At 43.2% G+C, this 18,472-nt stretch overlaps 1 protein-coding gene across 1 annotated transcript; it reads right to left on the bottom strand.

Moving 5' to 3' along the window:
• Nucleotides 1–3,537: 3,537 nt before the first annotated feature.
• LOC107205210 (cathepsin E-A-like) lies at nucleotides 3,538–14,367 on the bottom strand. The gene is made up of 9 exons (XM_015629517.3): nucleotides 13,776–14,367; nucleotides 13,421–13,598; nucleotides 11,283–11,400; nucleotides 10,662–10,780; nucleotides 10,014–10,213; nucleotides 9,229–9,351; nucleotides 8,141–8,285; nucleotides 5,600–5,698; nucleotides 3,538–5,514 (listed from the first exon to the last, which is right to left on the bottom strand). Exons 1-9 carry the CDS (start codon nucleotides 13,829–13,831, stop codon nucleotides 5,335–5,337), a joined length of 1,218 nt encoding a protein of 405 aa, XP_015485003.1. The 5' UTR covers nucleotides 13,832–14,367; the 3' UTR covers nucleotides 3,538–5,334.
• Between the last annotated feature and the right edge of the window lie 4,105 nt (nucleotides 14,368–18,472).

Genomic DNA, 18,472 nt, shown 5'->3' with positions numbered 1-18,472 from the left:
ATGGCAGTGAGCTGTGTAGACATAACTAGAGGAAACACTAAGGTTATCAGAAGAGTGGGTATGGCTCTGTCCACTTTGGATATACACTGAACTCTGCTGCCTTTGCCTGCTCCACCAACTTAAGGTCCATATCATCCCTGTAAGATCTAACAAGTTTTGGGTTCTACTCAAGTAGCTCAAAGGCAAGACATGGGCTTAATTCCTTTCTCATCCTAGAGAGATCCAGCCCACCATCTCTCACTGCCTGAAGGAACATTTGAAAAATCAGGCCCCTCATCTGTGTAGGACAGTATTCTGCCCCACTCCTGATGAAGCTATGCCACTAAAGAGTAGAAAAAAATAAAATAATGAAATGTTTCATTTCATTTTTAAAAATGGAAGGTGCAAAACAGCTGATGAGCTGTGCATGGGATGACTGAGCCTTGGAGCACATATGTGACATACCCAGTGACAGTTTATTGTAAAATGAGGCTCCCAGGTGGCCTCCCTAGCAATGACAGGGCTGCAGCACTCTCTCAAGAGGTGATGGAGTTGCAGGTGCAACTAAGATTTGTGCTCCACTCTTCTGGAGATCTTCAGCAGGAAGTGCACAGGCTATAGTCATCCCAGGCAGACACCAAAGGGGCCCATGGCTCCTACCAAAACTGTTCTCCACTTCCTAAATCTCTCCTCCATTCTCATGCTTCCCCGATGTACCACACACATTCTTGATTAACCCAAACCTGAGACAGCATTAGGTGGCTCCTGCTACTCCAGGGATGACCAAGCCACCTCCCTAAACCTGCTGATAGTGACCTGACCTTTCAGCTATCACTCCTGCAAGAAGTCTCAGAGTAGGCCAGGAAAGCAGCCACAGCTCCTTGGGTTTAGCTCTGACCCACATTTACAAAAGTGCAGTCTGGAGCATGTTGCCAGCATTCTCCAATCTGTGAGTATCCAAGTAAAAGACAGACAAGGGAGAGACAAGGTAGCTCAGGGACTGAAAGAACAGAGAAAGGGAGGGACTGAAAGTTAAGAGTCTGCAATAGCCAGCAAAAGCAGCATGGACTGCATGGACTTCAAGTCCACCCAGCTCTCTTGCTCAGAAGGGTTGCACTTTAAAAAACAAACCAGCCTCTCTGCCATGGTCACTGGAAACACCAGTGGCTCCTGGGAAACTTTAGGACTCCCTGATCCTGGGAAGGGAATGAACAGACCTTCTTGTTTCTGCTCCTTTGGCCAACAACTTAAGTGAGGAGCCCTTATAGCTGGTATCACATACAGCAGGACTGTATCTCATCTGGGTAGGCTTTGAATAAAAAATCAGCTGCCCTCCCCACTTGTACTTCTTCCAGCTTTATTTCAGTCTGGAAAATAGCTCCTGCTGCTGTATATTAGGCACAGTCTGAGCAGAGCCATGCTCTCAAATCCTCCAAAGACACTAGACAACAGCACATCTATCCCATCAGTTTAGGAAGCAGAGGACACATGGCCCAAGGAAGCACTGTTTAAACTCATATTATGGAAATTCCAGATATGCAGGGAAGCCAAGCACAGATTTGTCAGACACCTATGGAAGGACTTCTTCACACCACGAGAAGAGGTGACACTGGAGTTTGACAGCAGCTTACTGAAATTTGATCACAGTTTGGAGTCAGGCGTTCTGGTGCAACCTCACCCTTGCCATTCCACAACAAGTCTTCAGGCAGTTCAGGTTGCTATATTCAGGTTTGACCAACAAAATGAGAAACTCTGGAGTGAAATCATACAGAAATGAACAATGCCTTGGCCTAGGAGTCCAATTTTCTGAACGGCCTTATGCAACTTCTGGAAGCATTCCCTTTTTCCTCCTGATTCCCTCTTTCTTCTTGTAGCTGAAGCCACATTTTGCAATTCAATGTTTCTCAATCTAATTGCATCTGCAATTGTCAAGGAACTTAATTTACCAATGAGCTTAACTTACATAAAGGACTAATTTTAAGTATAAACAATACATTTTAAGGACAGCCAGATAGCTCCAGTCACACAGCTAGGAGCAAAGTAAAAGTAACAGCTGCTCTCCTCTATAGCACTTTAGTTAAAGTCAGGAGAGCAACACAAGTTTCTGGGGAGTTTGTCCATACTCCTCCCAGCCGTGCATGTATAGGAAGGCTTTTCAGCAGCTGTGAAGGAAGCCTGGCCCTTTATCTAGCTCTCTCCTCACAGTAGACAAGCTTGAGGGGTGTACTTTCCACTGTAAGAGAAATTAAGCCAGAAATTAAAGATGATTGAAGTGTCCAACACAAATCTGCACTGAGAGTACAGTTTCACCATACCTCCTCCCTCTAACCCTTCACACAGCTTCCACCAGGGCTTAAGGTATTGGACCAAAGTGCTCTTTGTCCCTAACCCAGACATCAGCTTGTTTCATCCCAGCACATTTAAGCGGGAAAAGCTTTCCCAGCTTCTCATCATCCAGCTCTGCTCATCTTCTTCTCAGGTTGGCTGCTGCCTAGGAAGCACACTGCTGCTTTCCATCAGGACATTATACATCTAATCAGCAATGATTTTGCTACCTCTCCCACTCACTCTGCCAGCACTCCCTGGCCCTGCAACTGTGTTCATTACTTGATGGAGGCTAAGGGTGGCCATGCAGCAGCCATTAAGTAGGCAAGAGCTTCAGTTAAGCTGCACAGAGGTGTCTATTACACATGTAGATACATGCTAAATTAGGAATTACAGCTCTGAAGTCACACAGTGCCATCTGTAATACACAGCCAGCATTTCATACAGTGGGCCAGCTCCAGGTTAGCTACAGTATTCTGTTCATTGCTTCTGAAGAAGCTAGTGCTGGGATAAGTTACCAGAAAAATTTCCTCTCCTCATTTAGTCTTATCTCACTTTGGCAATCAGTGTACTCTGATTTGTATTAAATTATCATTTGGGATTATGTGCTCTCTTAGGCACTTCTCTCAGTAAACTATTTGCCTTGGCATGGTACATGGAGTATTTTAGCAAAACAAACAATCTACAATTCATGTTCACAGGTAGAAGCAATGTTGAATTATTGCATGAATAAAGGCACTTCGAGAAATACCATCATCCTGGTTGTACTGAACTCTCAAGAAGCACTTCTGGCAAGGGCTTGACCTATCATACAAATCAACTTGATGTCTACCAGGAACAGCAAGGCACTTCCAGAAGCTGGCCAAGTTGGACAAGGATAGAACAGGGCCAGGATAGACAAGTAGGTCAGAGCAGCAGTTTGCTCCCATCAGATGGTGTTAATCTTGCACAAGATCAGAGATATCAGAACAAAGAGAGGGCATGCTGCCTAACTTTCCACATGTTTCTAAGATGTGTTCACACTCTGTGCTGGAATTCATAGAGGCAAGATGTCAGTGCTGAGACTGACTGGTTGGGGGGACATGTCCAAACACCCTTAAAATCTTCTGCTGTAAATAACAGATCTCTAAATCTGATTGCAAACTCATATTTGAGAAACAGATACATATTTTATATACAATGAAAATGTACCAGAGTGTTAGGTATGCTGCATAGAAAACAAAAATACCCTGCTGCTGTTAAATGAGGGATGGGGCTTTATAGATGTTTGACTTGGTTCATGACCAAACAGATGACATTTTCTAGACTAATCAGTTAACTCATGGTCAATCCATCCTTCAAGAGTGGCATGATCAAAGCAAGGCTGGCCTGAAATACACAGTAACTTCACACAGCTCAGTCTTGTCTGCAGAAAGAGACAGCTGGCAGCATAGCCCTCCTTGCTAGAGGTTGAGAGCCTGGATGCCAAATGTGTAACACAATGTGGCTGCAAATAGAGAGTCATGAAAACAGGCACCAGAGAGAAGGATTATTTCATACTGAAAAGTCAAGATCAGTATTTCAGAGATACCTACAGGAAAACCATCCTGTTTTTGTAATACTTACTGAGTCTTACCACTGAAAACTTACAATCTAAAGGGCTGTGATTGTGAAACGGCCAAGGCAGCAATGGACATTGCCTTTGGTCTGTGCCTGGCACATCCAGACAGGCAGCAGCAGCAAGTGCCTGGGGGCTACCAGCCTCTGTCCCAGCAATGCCGCCATGGGGCCAGTGTCCAGCTCCCCATGGCTCTGCCCTGCTGGGGAAGTGCCCAGTACACATGGCTGGGACTGCAGACATTTTTTTGCTTTAGGAAAATACAAGCAGCCCCAACACATGACATTTTTTTCCTCCAGGACACAGAGCAACCTGAATTTTCAATTGTTGTTCCACCCTCAACTCCCCTTCCTCCCAGCACTGGAACCACTGTAAAGAAACATAAAATGTAACTGAAACACCAGTGCTAAGATCAAAGCAGATTTTGTTTGGTTATGTTTTATTCATGTGTATGGGGGCAGTATCAGCTTTGGCAATCCAAAAAAATACTCCAATGGGTAGAATTTAGGTGAATCTTTTGCCAAATCAGTGCATCTACCTGTGGCTGTTTCATCTGAAACTTCTGCCACTGCTGACAAGAAGTGGCTGAGCAAGGGGCAGTAGATGTGTAGTGCTGGTGCATGGGTCCCATAACTCATCTGAGGTGGAAGAACACTGTAGTCTGGGTTTTCTAGCATGAATAGATGCTGCTCCAGCTGCTCACTCTGCCAAGGGGGAGTGGAGACAGGCACTAAAAGCATCCTCTGACCTAAGGCATGGACATCAAATGCCCAGACCCAAAAAAAGGAGAATTATCAAGGGATAATGAATCCCAGGGAAAAAGCAGGTTTGAGAGGTGGTGTAAGGAGCAGGAAATCATGCAAGGAACAGTAGCTGAAGTTAGTGGCCACACAGGCATCTGTCAAATTCCCTTTTATATAAGCTGGTTGAAGCAAGCTAATTTAAAGAGAATTTCCATGGCACTCAGGAAATGAAGTTGAACAAAACCCAAACAATGGAAAATAATGATGGAAAGGAAAGCTGTAGAAATGAGGTGGAAACTAGTGCACAAGAAAAAAAAAAAAAGGATAGTCAGACCAAGCAGGACTAGGATTAGTTTTCCCCACACATAGCTGCTATCTTTTCAGCCTGGCACAGTTCAGCATTTTCATTCTTCCTGATCTTTTGCCAATCTGAGTGCTGAGCTGCTCTTGTGCTTTATTTGAAAGCTGTAATGTGAGAGTTACTCAGGAAAAACTGTTTCTCCGTTGTAAACATATAGATATTTAATCACACTATATCATCTGGGACAAGGATCACTGCAAATTCCTTAAAACTTGGATGGGGACAACACAATGCCCATTTAGGTCCAGAGTTTCAGCAAAAGCTCTTCTTCACATTGTTGAAGATCATTACATTAACCTGAGCTAAGACAGAATAAATGCTATTACAGCTCAGTAGTAATCCTTCCTGTGAACAGCTTTTGCAAATCCCACTCTGTCATTCCCACGGTCAAAAATACAGTAAAATGCAGACATGAAGACATCTCCTAAAATCCAGAGCGAGCCAGTGCGAGTGGGGATGTCGAGAGACTGAAAGCCGCTCATGCAGAAGGTTTGGTCATCAATGGACTCCTGGAAGGGAAAGCAGATGTCCCTGCAGCAGCCTGCTCCATCCCCAGCTCAGGGGGTGAGGAGCAGGGAAGCTGTGGATACACACCTTTATGATGTACTGCTCTGCTGTCAGCTTGTATTCGCGGTGTCCAATCGTGAAGCTTATGTGAGGCAAGCTCGAGAGTCTTCTGCAGTCTACAAGAAACTGGATACAATGCACTGACTGAGATGGGATCACTTTGTTTTTCTTTAAGTATTGTTCTTTGAGTTCAAGGCTTTTGGAGTAGGTAATAATGAATTTACTACAGAGCAACAGCATCAGGCTGACTTATAGCCTAACACTGCCCTCCAGCTTTCCTGTACTCAGTCAAACCAGCCCAGCAGTACAGACCACTGCACCCTATGGAGCCAGGGCTGGTGAAAATCCTTTCAAGTCCATAAAGAAATGAGGTGAAGGGGCTCTGATATCTTCCCTGTGCAACTCAAAGGCAAAATGAAGTGTGTGAGCCCCAGCGAGCCTCTATCAGCAAGGGCTGCTGAGCAGTTCTCCAATGCTCTGGCCTTGACAGGCAGAGGGAGTGCTCCAGCCACAGAGGGAGCACTGATGGATGCAATTCACCCCAGGTCCTCCCATAATACCACCACTCTAGGGAAAAAAAAAAGATAGTGAGGAATACATCACTTCATGCTTATACTTTGCCCTGGAGTGGGATTTAAAGAGTAGAAGGGCTAAACTCTGGCATGGTCATTAATGGTCATTAATGTCCATAAATAATTTATTCAGTTACATTAACAGAGAAGATAATTTCCTGGCCTTTCTAGTTATTTCATGAAACAACTGGTGAGTGAAATGGCACTGCAGAATGCTCCAAGTCCCAGAGGAATCTTTGATGTAAACTGTAGTGTTTTAAGTCATTGTTTTAGAGGCTTCCTAGAAGGAAGAATCTGCTTTTTGTTGTTTTTCAATCTATTTTATGAAAGCATAATCCTACATCTTCTGTACGCTTACCAACTGTCATACCATTAAAACAAAACAAATTATGGGATACAGAGGAAAAGGGTACAAAAAGCCAGTAAAATGCTTTTTTCTAGAATACTAGAAGGGAGACATAATTATTTTACATAGCTATTACAGAATTAGTATATCCAGACCAAATCAATCATTGCTGAAAAGAGATAAAAGTTCTGGTAAAATCCAGGATGGATACACCCACTTTTACTGGGATAAATTTGAGCCAATATGTGCAGTCTGTCTGTGATTGCTAAGAATCAGTCATAGAAAGTCTTGTTTTCAGAATGCCTTTTTGTGAAATCTGGGATGCCCAATTAATGTTCGTAGGTCTGCACTGGTGTATATGAACCCACATAGCAATGACCCATTCCTTGTTTGTATTAGGCTAGTATAAGTACATTGGATATGCATATTTTATCTATGTTCATTAGCATGAACCAGCTTGTTATCAGAGCACTCTCTTTGGCATGTACCTAAAAATTTGAACAAAGTCAAGATTCAAGGTTTGATTGAGAAAGAATCAGGAGCCTCGGGAGTTACACAGAGGCCACTGCAAATCCTCCTCTTAGAAATGAAAGTGGATTAAGGATCCACTTTTGTCTTTGCTCTTTGTCCACTGCACGGGGCACTTGCAATACTCCTAATTTTATTCCAAGAGTAGTTTTGGGTCAGGATCAAGACAAATTGAGATTAGCTCAGTTGGTTAGAACATGGTAGTGCTAGTAACACCAAGGTTGTGAGTTTGATCCCCATACATGCCATTTGCCTGAGTTGGACTTGGTGATCCTTTTGGGTCCCTTCCAATTCAGAATATTCTGTGAAATGCAAAATTAACAAAAGCTACACACAGCAGCTTTCCTTGAGCACTGGAGCTGTGGCAATGTGCTGGTGACCTGTGGGAGTCAGCCAAAGGCCAGCAATAGGCACAGTAGAAATAAACTGCTCTTTCCCTGGAGGCAGGGACAGGAAGGACTGGTGAGGAGTGTCAGCAAGGGAGATGCAGGAGACAGCAGCAGAGGAGAAAGGAAAACTAGCAAAGAGTCAGAGGAGTAAGGTTCAGGAGGAAGAGCAAGAGCCAGGAAGCCTTGTCCTGTACCCTGTGACTCGTCTGTGAGGAGCCAGCACTGTGAGTGATACTGATGTGCATCCCTCCCAGGAGCTCTGGCACGACACCAACTGCTCCACTGCAAGCTGACAGTGAGAGGTCCTGTCAGTGAAACCACTGTGGGGCTGTCATTAAAATACCATTCCCTTTCCATCTGATTCTGACACAGCTGGCCACCAGGACGAAATCCCTCCCAGCTTGAGAGAGCCAACAGCTAGAGCTGGAGACCTCCAAAATCCTCTGAGCTTCCGAAAGAAAAGTATCTCTCATGCAGAGTACAGATCAATTCTTCAAACAGATGTCCCCATTATTTCCTTACACACCACAACAGAAGATGAAGTGAACGTTTGGGAAGAGGGCTGAGGCAAGGCATATAGGTCAAGAGCAGCTTGACTCAGAGCTCAGGGCTGTCCTGGAAACAAGGCTTTTGCTGGCACCTGTCTAACAAATAATTTCTGTTATTTTCCAACTCGGCATCATATATGAGTTTCTCTTCCTCTCTAGCTGTTCCCTGGCTGTACAGTTTTTACCTCTCCAATATTTGATGGACTTGCCCCAATATATTCCTGCAATCGCCTGATTTGTGAAGAGGGGCCGGTGATAAGGGAAGTGCCCGAGTCAACGATGGCCTCGCAGCCATGGGAGCAAAATGCCACCCGGCCCTGGATTTTTATACTGCAAATTAAAAAAAAAAAAAAAAAAAAAAAAAAAGCATCTTTAAGCAAATGGGATATACATATGACTGAAACACCATATTACTGCTGGCTAAAGTAACAGACTATTGACTGAAGTTAATCCCAGACAACAAGGGACAGGACAAGAGGAAATGGCCTAAAGTTGCACCAGGGTAGATTTAGATTGGATATTAGGAACACTTTCCTCACAGAAAGCATTGTAAAACATTGGAACAGGCTGCCCAGGGAAGTGGTAGGGTGACCATCCTTGAAAGTCTTCAAAAGATGTGTGAATGTGGCACTTGGGGACATGGCTTAGTGATGTACTTGGTAGTGGTGCTGGGATGACAGTTGTACTCAATGATCTTAAAGATCTTTTCCATCCCTAATGATTCTGTATTTCTATGATTAAAACTAGCTGCCAAGCTCTGCTAAAGACAAGAATGTCTGTGGACCCACTTTTCTCTCTTGAGACTCCTACAACTCTAATCATGTGCTTCATGCTGATGAATTTGTCCTCACCCCCAGGTATGTGTTCTCATCAATTTAGGCAGTGTGCTAGAGGTGCAACAAGGGAACACTGGCTACTTTGACCAAAATTAGAAGGACAGATGAAAGCAGGACCCAGAGCTGGATTCTATTCCTGGGTGCCTTAACCTCTTAACAGAACAGTCCACAAAGACTCACCTTGATCACCAGTGCATCATACTAAAACAAACTAACATGCTCTCCAAGAAACCAGCTGCTCATGTCACAGCAGATTTAGAGAACCAACAAACCCCGATCTCATCCTGGTGAACCCCTCTTTGCAGGGCACTGGGCTAAAACACTGCAGCTGAGTCCTCCTGCACCTGTGTCACCAGGTGTTTCTGTCTCTGGGGGTTCACCTAGGGGGGTGAATTCCACCAGGTTTTTTAAACACATGTACATACATATATACATACTTGTTCATGTGTATTTGCCAGTAGCTTTTCTCAGTGACTGGGACCCAGTGGATTGAACCTTTGTAGCGAGAATGGTCTATTCCCCCTAGAATCAACTCACCACCATTCTCAGTGTCATCTCCTCTGAAAGCAGAAAACAGTTTAACACAGAATGGGAGTGTGCCAGCATGCACTAATGAGATTACACTTAAAAAGCAAAAGTCAAATTAAAGCCCTTTCTAAATTCAGATATGAGTGGCTAAAAGGGATTATTACTAAAGTATCATTGTATATGGTCTAACTCAGACCCTTCAAACAACCTCTGAGAAGACTTACTGTAGACACCAAGGTAGGCATCAGGAGCAGGCTGAGCAGTGTTGCTATGCTCAGCTCCGAAGAAACATTAAATAGGTGGAGTTGCAGCTAGGTCCAGATTAGGGAACAGTACTTTTCTGAAATGTGGCTATTTGGGTGTAGCATAGCACTTCTGTTCATCTGCATGGGCCAGAGGGAAACCTCTGGCAACAGACATGGCTAGTCTGAGCTGGGAACTTTGATTTACAACCAGCTCCAACAAGAATAGATCTCTGTGAAAAAAGTCATGGTCCTCCTCTGGACATTTTTTCTTTTCATGCCATAATCCTCAATGTCAAATTGAAAACAAACAAAAAAAATACAACACAAAGAATCAAAAGATGGGGGAAATTTCTTTCTAGGGTTGAAGCTTTATACAGATGCACAGCTGTTTCTATCAACAATTGAAATATATTTACTTCTTTTTTAGCAGTGTAATTTTAAAGGCAGACCTTTTCAGATAGAAAGAGAAGATTGGCTCCTCTACCAGGCGTTGGTTCATGATGCTGTCAAACACAGGCAGAGCATTGCCCACTGCTAAGGAGGGGTAGCCTAAGCCCAGTACACCATCAAAGTGGGCAAGGACAAAAGTTGTTCCTGGCTCAAACACCGACTCACCGAAGTCCTGTCCCTTGATGGAGATGTTACTTATCTGTTTGGTAAAAAAAAAAAAAGGCAACAAACAACCAAACAAAGAACAACCACAACTGAAAATAAGGAGATTACTAATAACAATATTTCTGATCCATATCAGTAGATTTATTCAATTTATAAAGCCTGGCTATCTTTGTGTGGCTTGCATCAACATAGCACATGCCCATTTGGCAGGTAGGCAGCACCAATTCCATAGAATGCCTTAATTATGTGGCTGCTTCTTCATAAGCCCAGGAGATGATCCAAGAAGACAATTGGAAATGAAAATAAAATCTGAGGCATTTGTGTTGGTAGCCCAAAGCTACCACACCTCTAAGCACTCAGCCTGGGGGACTTCACCCTGCCCTTGCTTAAACCAGGCAAGGATTTCCAGGGCAAGGCCAGTATCTGAACTGCCCTGGAAACAGCTGATGTGGAGGCTGACACGCATTTTGGTGGACACTCACCTGCAGTGTGTCTTTGCCAGCAATGCCCAGAAGCTGTCCTGAGCCATACTGCAGGGAGAAGGCTTCCCCTCCGTGCTCATATGAATCTGACTTGAAGGACTTAAATTTCTGGTGCACTCCTACACAAAGAAAATGACATCTCTACACTGAGGGGAGATCCTGGCAACCCACTCACTCCCCAGTGCAGAACGAGATGAGATGTCGGAGGGCCAGATTTTTGTTTCTCTCAAGAGAGAAAGTGTTGAAGAAGTACTGTAGGCACCTCAGTTCCCCTGCAGACACCCCTGTTTGTCAGTACTTGAGAGGTAATTTTGCATTTTGGAGAAAAATTAAAACAGAAATGGGCATTTCCACCTCTGTTGGTAGGTCTCCCAGGTCTATTTTCATGCCTTTTACCTCATGGTGCAGAGGGACTCTGGGCAGCTGCAGCTGGTGCTTGCCCTGGCTGCAGAGTGACATGAGGGACAGAGAAGCAAAGTGGGGAGAGGAGAGCTCCAAAGGGACGCTCCAAATCCTCTCTTTGCAGATCCCATCTGCAGGCAAGCTTCTTGGGGAAGGAGAAGTGGGCTAGGCCTCTGGACCCAAGACAAAGGAAGCATCAGGGAGAATAACATTTCTTACTGCAGGCCTCGCTGATGCAATAAGCGGACGGGACCCAGAAGTTGGAGGAGCCGGTGTCAAACACGACGGTGAACCTCTGGGGCGGTGTCCCGACGCTCACAACCCCGTAGTACTGCGCCTGCGGGAGGAACAACCCGCTCAACCCCGGGCAGCCTCCAGCCAGATATTCCTGAGGAAGAGGCCTGACCGGGAGCATCACACAATGCTCCCTCAGGGACTTCTGCATAAACATTTAAACATAAATGCACACCACAGGAAGAGTGTTTGGTTCCACAAGTGGCTTCAAGCAGCAGGTTTTACTCCAGCTGAATGAACAACGGTGTGGCATTTTTAAAGCCTTTTAAGCAAACATTCAGTTGGTTTCTCTATGGAGTCAACAAACCCACTTGCACTGGCTTCAGAGGTGGCAAGGTCATCCTCAAGATGAAACTCTCATATCACCACACAGACTTTCAGGCTGTTCCTTACTGATGTCAATAAGAAATCAGTGTTGCAAAGTCAGCACGACATGCCTCTGCCAGCTTCAGAGGGCTCCGACCAGGGGCACAAATAGTCAGTGTGGCTTCCCTTTTTCCTTTGTAATTAGCAGCAATTAAAGCAAGTCAAAAAGTATTGTGTTGCACAAACTCTTTCTGATGTACTGGACAAAGTTCATCCAGCAGATGAAGAAACTGCTGGCCATCCCTGGATACCAATTGAGACTGAGATAATCTGTGAACACGTGAATGCTGGAGCCAAGCGCTTATCCACATCCCATACACAAGTGTCTAAGTGCCCCTATCTGGCCCTGGAAGAGCACTTCAGCATTAAGAGACCTATTTTTAGGAAAAGGCATTTCTGGAATTCAACCACAGATAGAAAAGCAATAGCTAGTGCCAAACTGTCTTCAGCAATACAAGTATTTGAATATGTACCTTCAAGTGCATAGTTGTTAGTTAAAACACTGATATTTCTGACCCCAGAATATGCAGTCTGAATGAGATAATCTTGAAAAGGCAAGCAAGCATGCCATTTAAGAGAATATCCAACTATACAGTAGGATTCTATTTCTTCCTGCATTAAACAAAGGGATGTTAATTAAAAAAAAAAAAAAACAAACATAAAATAAACACCAAAAAACATACAACCAGAAAACCCACATATACACTGCAATAAAACTGTTCCTGGTGCTACCTGAATATGCTGGGGAAGTGGGTTTTGCTTTGTTGTTTTGAGATTTTCATTTATCCCTCTTTGAAATAAGCTTTAAAGCAGGTTGAAATGTTTCAGTGTCCTTTGTTCTTCACATACTTATTTCTTTATGGCCCTCAAGTGTCAGTAAGTTCTTGCTGAATGAATTTGGCTTTCCCTTTGATTCCATTCCCTGTTCAGATGAAGACTTCACAACGTTTCTGCAGCTTAGTTTCCCTTGAGATAAGCATAGCAGAAAAACCAAATAAAACAGAAAACACAGACCATCCAAATGGACAAAACTCAAAAACTAGGAAAGACAGCTTACAAAATCGTAGATCTGCTGACTTGCCTGTCTGAGATCCAGTGAAATTAATATTTTTTCCTTTTTCAGCTTAGATGGTAAACCCTCCCAGGTCAGTCTCCAATATTTAATACATATTAAACTTCAGATATAAAAGCAGAAAAATAAAAAACTCTACTTAAGTCTTTGTCATCACTGATTTATGACTCCACCTGAAGAAACAAATGAGATTTGGAGGATTGTTTTATAACACAGAAGCATCCAAGTGTCTGGTAAACAGAGTATGACTAAATGAACTAATCATTTATGCTATGAAAAACCCTATAGTTTGCCAAGACTGATATAGGCAAACCTTCCATATTTCTTTGGGGACTCAACCGAGTCCAATACAAAAATATACAAAAATAAAACTTGTCACAGGACAACCACTGCTACTCTACACCAGCTTTCCACTCAGGTCCCATGCTATCCTAGATCTAGATATGTTTTATTTTACAGATTGCAACCTGGTTTTTATGATCTAATATTTATAGCTTAAAGCAACAAGACACCACAAGCCCTATAATTTCATTGACAGACTAGATGTGAAATGTGCTGGGAAAAAAAAAACTGCCTTCAGTAGAACGATGAGTCCTAATGATTGCATTACCAAAACCGTACTTACATTCATGTAATCATACAGCCTTTCTGAAGTAGTTCCTACTGATAAAGCAATATCTGCAGGGAAACAATGCAGATACCTCCGGGCAAAAACATCAGGGTGGTGATTCCTCCAAAATTCCTCTAATTCTCCCTTTTCCTTCAGCTGTTTCTTGATAGATTTGAATCGAATCAAGGGGATTCTATGCAAATAAAATAAACACACAACAAAACCTGATTGTCCTTTCTAGAACTGTCATATACTCAGTTTGGTTTTTTTTTTAAGGTTTCTTTTTTGAGACCTCAAGTAGCAACAAGTACAGGTCACCCCATGAAGCCAGCTGAGATGTGTGCCAGCGAAGTCAGATGTGTTTCCTTACCGTTCCAGAGCCACGATGAATGGGATGTAAACCACAGCCAACAGTATCGCCCTCATGGCTCCAAGCAGTTCACAGTCTAATGACACTCCTTTGCTCAGAAGTCCCTTTTTTATGGCCTGTTGTCAGCTGAGGGCAGCTCGCCAGGTCAATCAATCGCAGGAGGTCAGTGCTTTGGCAGAAAACTGATTCATTTACTCTCAGACTAACCGCTGGTTTGTGCAAATAGTGGTGTCCAGTGCAGCTACTCAGGCACAGATAACCAGGGCACAGTCTAGACCAAACAGACATTTAACTAACAATCCTTAATGCCTTTTACATAGATATAATACATGGGGTGAGCTTGGCTCCTGTTAGCATGAGAAAGAGGAAGCAGTCCAAGGACTTGCTGCTTTTCAAGTGAGATGTTGCTCAGAAGGGTTCAATGCAGAGAAGGAGGACAAACCATTTCCCATTTGCATGGAGACATTTCAGCAAGGCTGAGCAGACATTTGGTGGGCTCATGACAAGTCACCCCCTAAGAGCTGAAGTTTAATTCCCTATTTATGGGAGAGCTCCAGTTTAAACATAAATGTGACTGCCACCCCATAAAATGGATCTTCAAAGTAAAAAACCCAACAGTACAATACTGCAACATACAGTAAAAACCAGAAATATTTTTTCACACATTTCAGCAAGACATTTGGAAGAGCTCTCTTGGATTTATTTTCCTTCAAGTTTCCTGAAGTTAGTGGCTCCCACCCCTGCCTGACACTTGGGTTCAAGTCAAGCCAGCAGAGAAACAGTGGTGTCAAAGAGAGGCTGATTTGGCAGAGCACAGCCCTCAACCCACCAGCTGCCCAGGAGGAAGCTGAGCACTGAGTCTGCAATTTATTTACAAGACTTTTTGAATCTTTCCTCTGCACAAGAAAGAGCAGTAAGCAACCACGTACTGCAGCCTAGCATATATTAAAGCCAGCTTTGAATAATCAGCCATTTTTGCTAAAAAGGCTATGGTAGGACGCTGGGAAAGAAGCAACCACATTTTGTTCTTTGCAACACACCATGCATTTAAAATAAACTTCTCACTATGCAAAGGTGAACTGGAACTAAGTAATTCTCACAAAAGAGAGCAGATGTGCAACAGCACAGCAAGGAGCAAATGTCAAAGAAGATGGAGGAGGCAGGAGTTGTCATCTTCTGCTCCAGCAGCAATGTCAAGAAAAAGCAGCAGAAAAACCCAAACACACAGCATTTGTGAGCCAAGAAGGGGTTTAAATGCCTGTCACAGACTCCAATTAAGTACAAAGCAAACAAAAATTACTCCTTTAAGTCACTTCCCTTGCTATGTCAGACTGATTGAGGAGGAGGGTATGAGAGCCTTAAAATTGCTAAGTTTAGAGCTCTATTTATTAGTTACCCTGGATTTTGAAATACGCAGTTTTCTCTTTCCAATGTACCTCCAAAACTGTAACGGCTAAAAAACTCAGCAAAGGCTGAGCCTGGTGTCATCACACAGCTGCGGGCAGGGCTTTGGATCTGAAAATCCACCAGCATCTCTATTATAATATCTTGTTTCAAAAATAATAGAATCTCAAAAATGTATCTTTTATATTGATTTCTATTTTATTATAATCTTTTCCAATTATGTATCTCTGAGTAATATTCCCCATTTCTCCTGGACTCGGAGGTTTTACACAAGTTACAGCAAACAATCCCACTCTGTCCCAGAGTCACCTGGCCACTGAGTTGCAAGAGCTGGGCACTGCAAATGGGAATGGTGAGCGAAGATGTAGCCGTTTGTGAAATTCTAGAAAGCAAGGTCATTCCTCAAGGAGCCCCCTCCTGTCACCTGATGGACAGCAGAGCAGATGTCATGCCCTTGGGTAGGGCAGCGTCACTTTGACAAGAGCAAGACAATGTATGTGCTGAGTGCCTTTATCACTTGAACTTTTCCTCAAATGCTACAAATGTTTCTGGGAAGTCATTAATGTTCCTTTTGGAGGGCACCACAGTAACTTTGAAGACAAGAAGTGGTTTTCAAAACACCACCTGGGTCTACTGTGAGGACTGCCTTTGCCTTAGTGCCTTCACTGAGTGGCTGATTCTCAGAAAGAACATGATTGTTCATTTTATTGCAAGTGTAGTCCTTTATTAATCCACACACAAAGGTTATTCTTTCCCAAATTCTCTGATCTCACACTATGTTCCAAGCAGACATTAACTTCGCTAACAGAGGTACAAAATGCAGCAACAAAAGGTCATCGTGACCTTTTTTGATAAGCTGGAATAATGATTAAACTACAGTGGAGAGGATCCCTAAGAAATAGTTATCTGCAGCTTAAAAGTTCCATTGACGAGAAATAATTAAAGTAGAAAAAAAAAATAAAATACCCATATCTGTATCTGCAGACATAAGGTACTTCACAAAGTTATTTGTCTACATATGGACTGTTGAGAAAAATATGCCTAAACTATATCATTAATATATTCTTAGTTATGCTCTTATGTTGTAATGATTAGTAGGTTATCTGAAAAAAATGTCTAAAAGACGAGGCTTTGCTGTGGATGTATATTCATTATTAATTATACCAAATGCACTTGGTTTTCCACACCCATAGCCTACAGTGCCTTAAGGGGAGGGAACCCTTGCCTTCAGAAGGTGCCACGGCTGTTTAGAAATGAAAAACAAATACAACAACCTGCTGACACATTCCCCACAGTGGCCCTCTGACAGGGCACAGAGTATCAAAGCAGTGAAGAAGTGTCCAAAGGGACATGCTCATGCAGTGCAAAGTGGCTTCTTGCTTCTGGGACACCATGCTCAGCACATCCCACCACCAGAGAGGGAACTTTCAGGCCCTCTGTTCCACAGCACTACCACAGATGACTGTGACACTGTTCTCCAGGCTTCATGCTACACCCAGCTTCTCCATCCAAAACTTACTGTATGGCATGCAGGTCTCAGCACCCACTCAATTCTCTGTCCTGCTACAATACTGTTTCCCAGGTGCCCTCTTTATTGCACTCCTCTATACATTTCATACCATCACTGCTGCATGGCACAGCCACTCATCTTGCAGGAAAAAGGGTCATAAACATCCTATAGCCTATACCCAATTGATAGCTAAGTGTTGCTTTACATTTGAAAGCAAGTGATAGAACAGAGCTCTATATAACTAGATTTGAACAGAAATCCAAAGGCCACCTTAAGTGGTCCCTCTTCCTCAATTTTCTGTTTGCTCTGCCTTCTAGTTTTTAAGAGTGTGTAGTTCTCAGCAGTCACAGATTTTGGTAGCACAGCACCTAATACCCCAAAACCAACTGCAGATTGTTCAAAGAAAGTATTCTCCTTAAATTACGGTAAGTGTGGAGAATGACAGCAATGAGCTGTCATTCTCCACAAAGAACACAAAGAGGCGGGTGCTGAAAAGGCTATTTTACCTTAAAACGCTCTGCCAGCTTTCACATCCAAAGTTCATGGTAGAGCCATGGCCAACACCCAGGCAGGGCAATCACAGAATGGGTTGGGTTGGAAGAAATTTTAAAGATCATGTAGTTCCAACCTGCCCACTGCCCTGGGTAGGGACATGTATGAGTACCCAGGAAAGCTTGAAATAGCAGCAGCTCAACATGTCAAACCATGCAGAGGTTCCTACACACAGGAATGCTCCTAGAAATTAGAACTGAATAGCAAAATGGGTCTTGATGAGAGAACAGTTTACATTGTCACATCTAAATAGCCATAACTTTTCAAAATGGGACTTACTTCATTCATAAAAAGTGAGAATCTTGATGGAATTAAATCCATGGGAGTTTTGTGACAGGTTTTGGTATAGACACAGGAACTGCAGTAGCACAGTTGGAAAGAGGAACAACCTTGGCAATTTGTGATAGCACATTACAGTGGGATTCAGACAAGGAGTAAAACATAATGTAATGAAAAAGGCCCTGCTGACAAGAAGTAAAACATAATGAAAAAGGTCCTCCTATACAGTCAAGAGTGCCAGAGGCTATAATAAATACCATTAAATTAGGAACATAAACAGTAGAACCGCTCAAGATAGCAGTTTGCCAAGTATTTGTGTTAAAGCTTTAAGATAAATACGGGGTGGCAAGTTACACTCTGAAATCCAAGTATTTGGCACCTTTCAAAATACATCCCTGAAAGTGCCACTCATCTTGAAAGTCAGTCAAGTCTTGACAGGTATTTTAAACAACAAATTGATTATATATGACATTTCTGCTGAAAGTTTAATGAAAGTTAAACATCTGAGGTTAAAATTTTGGTCTGCTGTGGTGTTTACTTTCTTAAGCCCATCCTTGCTGCCTGCACTGGCCACACAGACAGCACAGCTGCAGCAAGAGGTGTGGGACTGGGTATTGGTGTGACCCTAATTTTGTTTGGGGCAAAATCAGAGAACATTTACAGTGTATAAGAAGAGGAAAGAAAGAAGGAATGTTTTCGGGGGGGCAAGCGAGTAGGAGTGTGGGTGAGAGAGGGAGACCCGGGCCCTGAGTCATCCTGTCTATAATCCTTGTCACCAAACACTCATTCAGTTATCAGAAACATTTCAGAGCCCTTGAGATTAATGGCTGGTGCCATGTAAAGAGAGCCTTATATTGGGAAGAACAAGTTACCAACAGGTCAGTGTGCAGCAGGAGACCAAGGCAGGCTCCTATCCCTTGCAGTCCCAGCCATCCCAAAACAAAATCCTGAG

This window comes from Parus major, chromosome 1A (assembly GCF_001522545.3).
Source record: "Parus major isolate Abel chromosome 1A, Parus_major1.1, whole genome shotgun sequence".
NCBI lineage: Eukaryota > Metazoa > Chordata > Aves > Passeriformes > Paridae > Parus > Parus major.
The sequence above is the reverse complement of the archived record's forward strand: the minus strand, read 5'-3'. Positions and strand labels throughout refer to the sequence as shown.

Excerpts from the sequence above, each read along its gene's own strand:
- LOC107205210 (XM_015629517.3), bottom strand. The coding sequence starts at position 13,831 with ATGAGGGCGATACTGTTGGCTGTGGTTTACATCCCATTCATCGTGGCT. Across the intron at positions 13,599-13,775 it reads TTCATCGTGGCTCTGGAACG|AATCCCCTTGATTCGATTCA; the intron begins GTAAGGAAACAC and ends TTATTTGCATAG. Across the intron at positions 8,286-9,228 it reads TGGCAAATACACATGAACAA|TATAAAAATCCAGGGCCGGG; the intron begins GTATGTATATAT and ends TTTAATTTGCAG.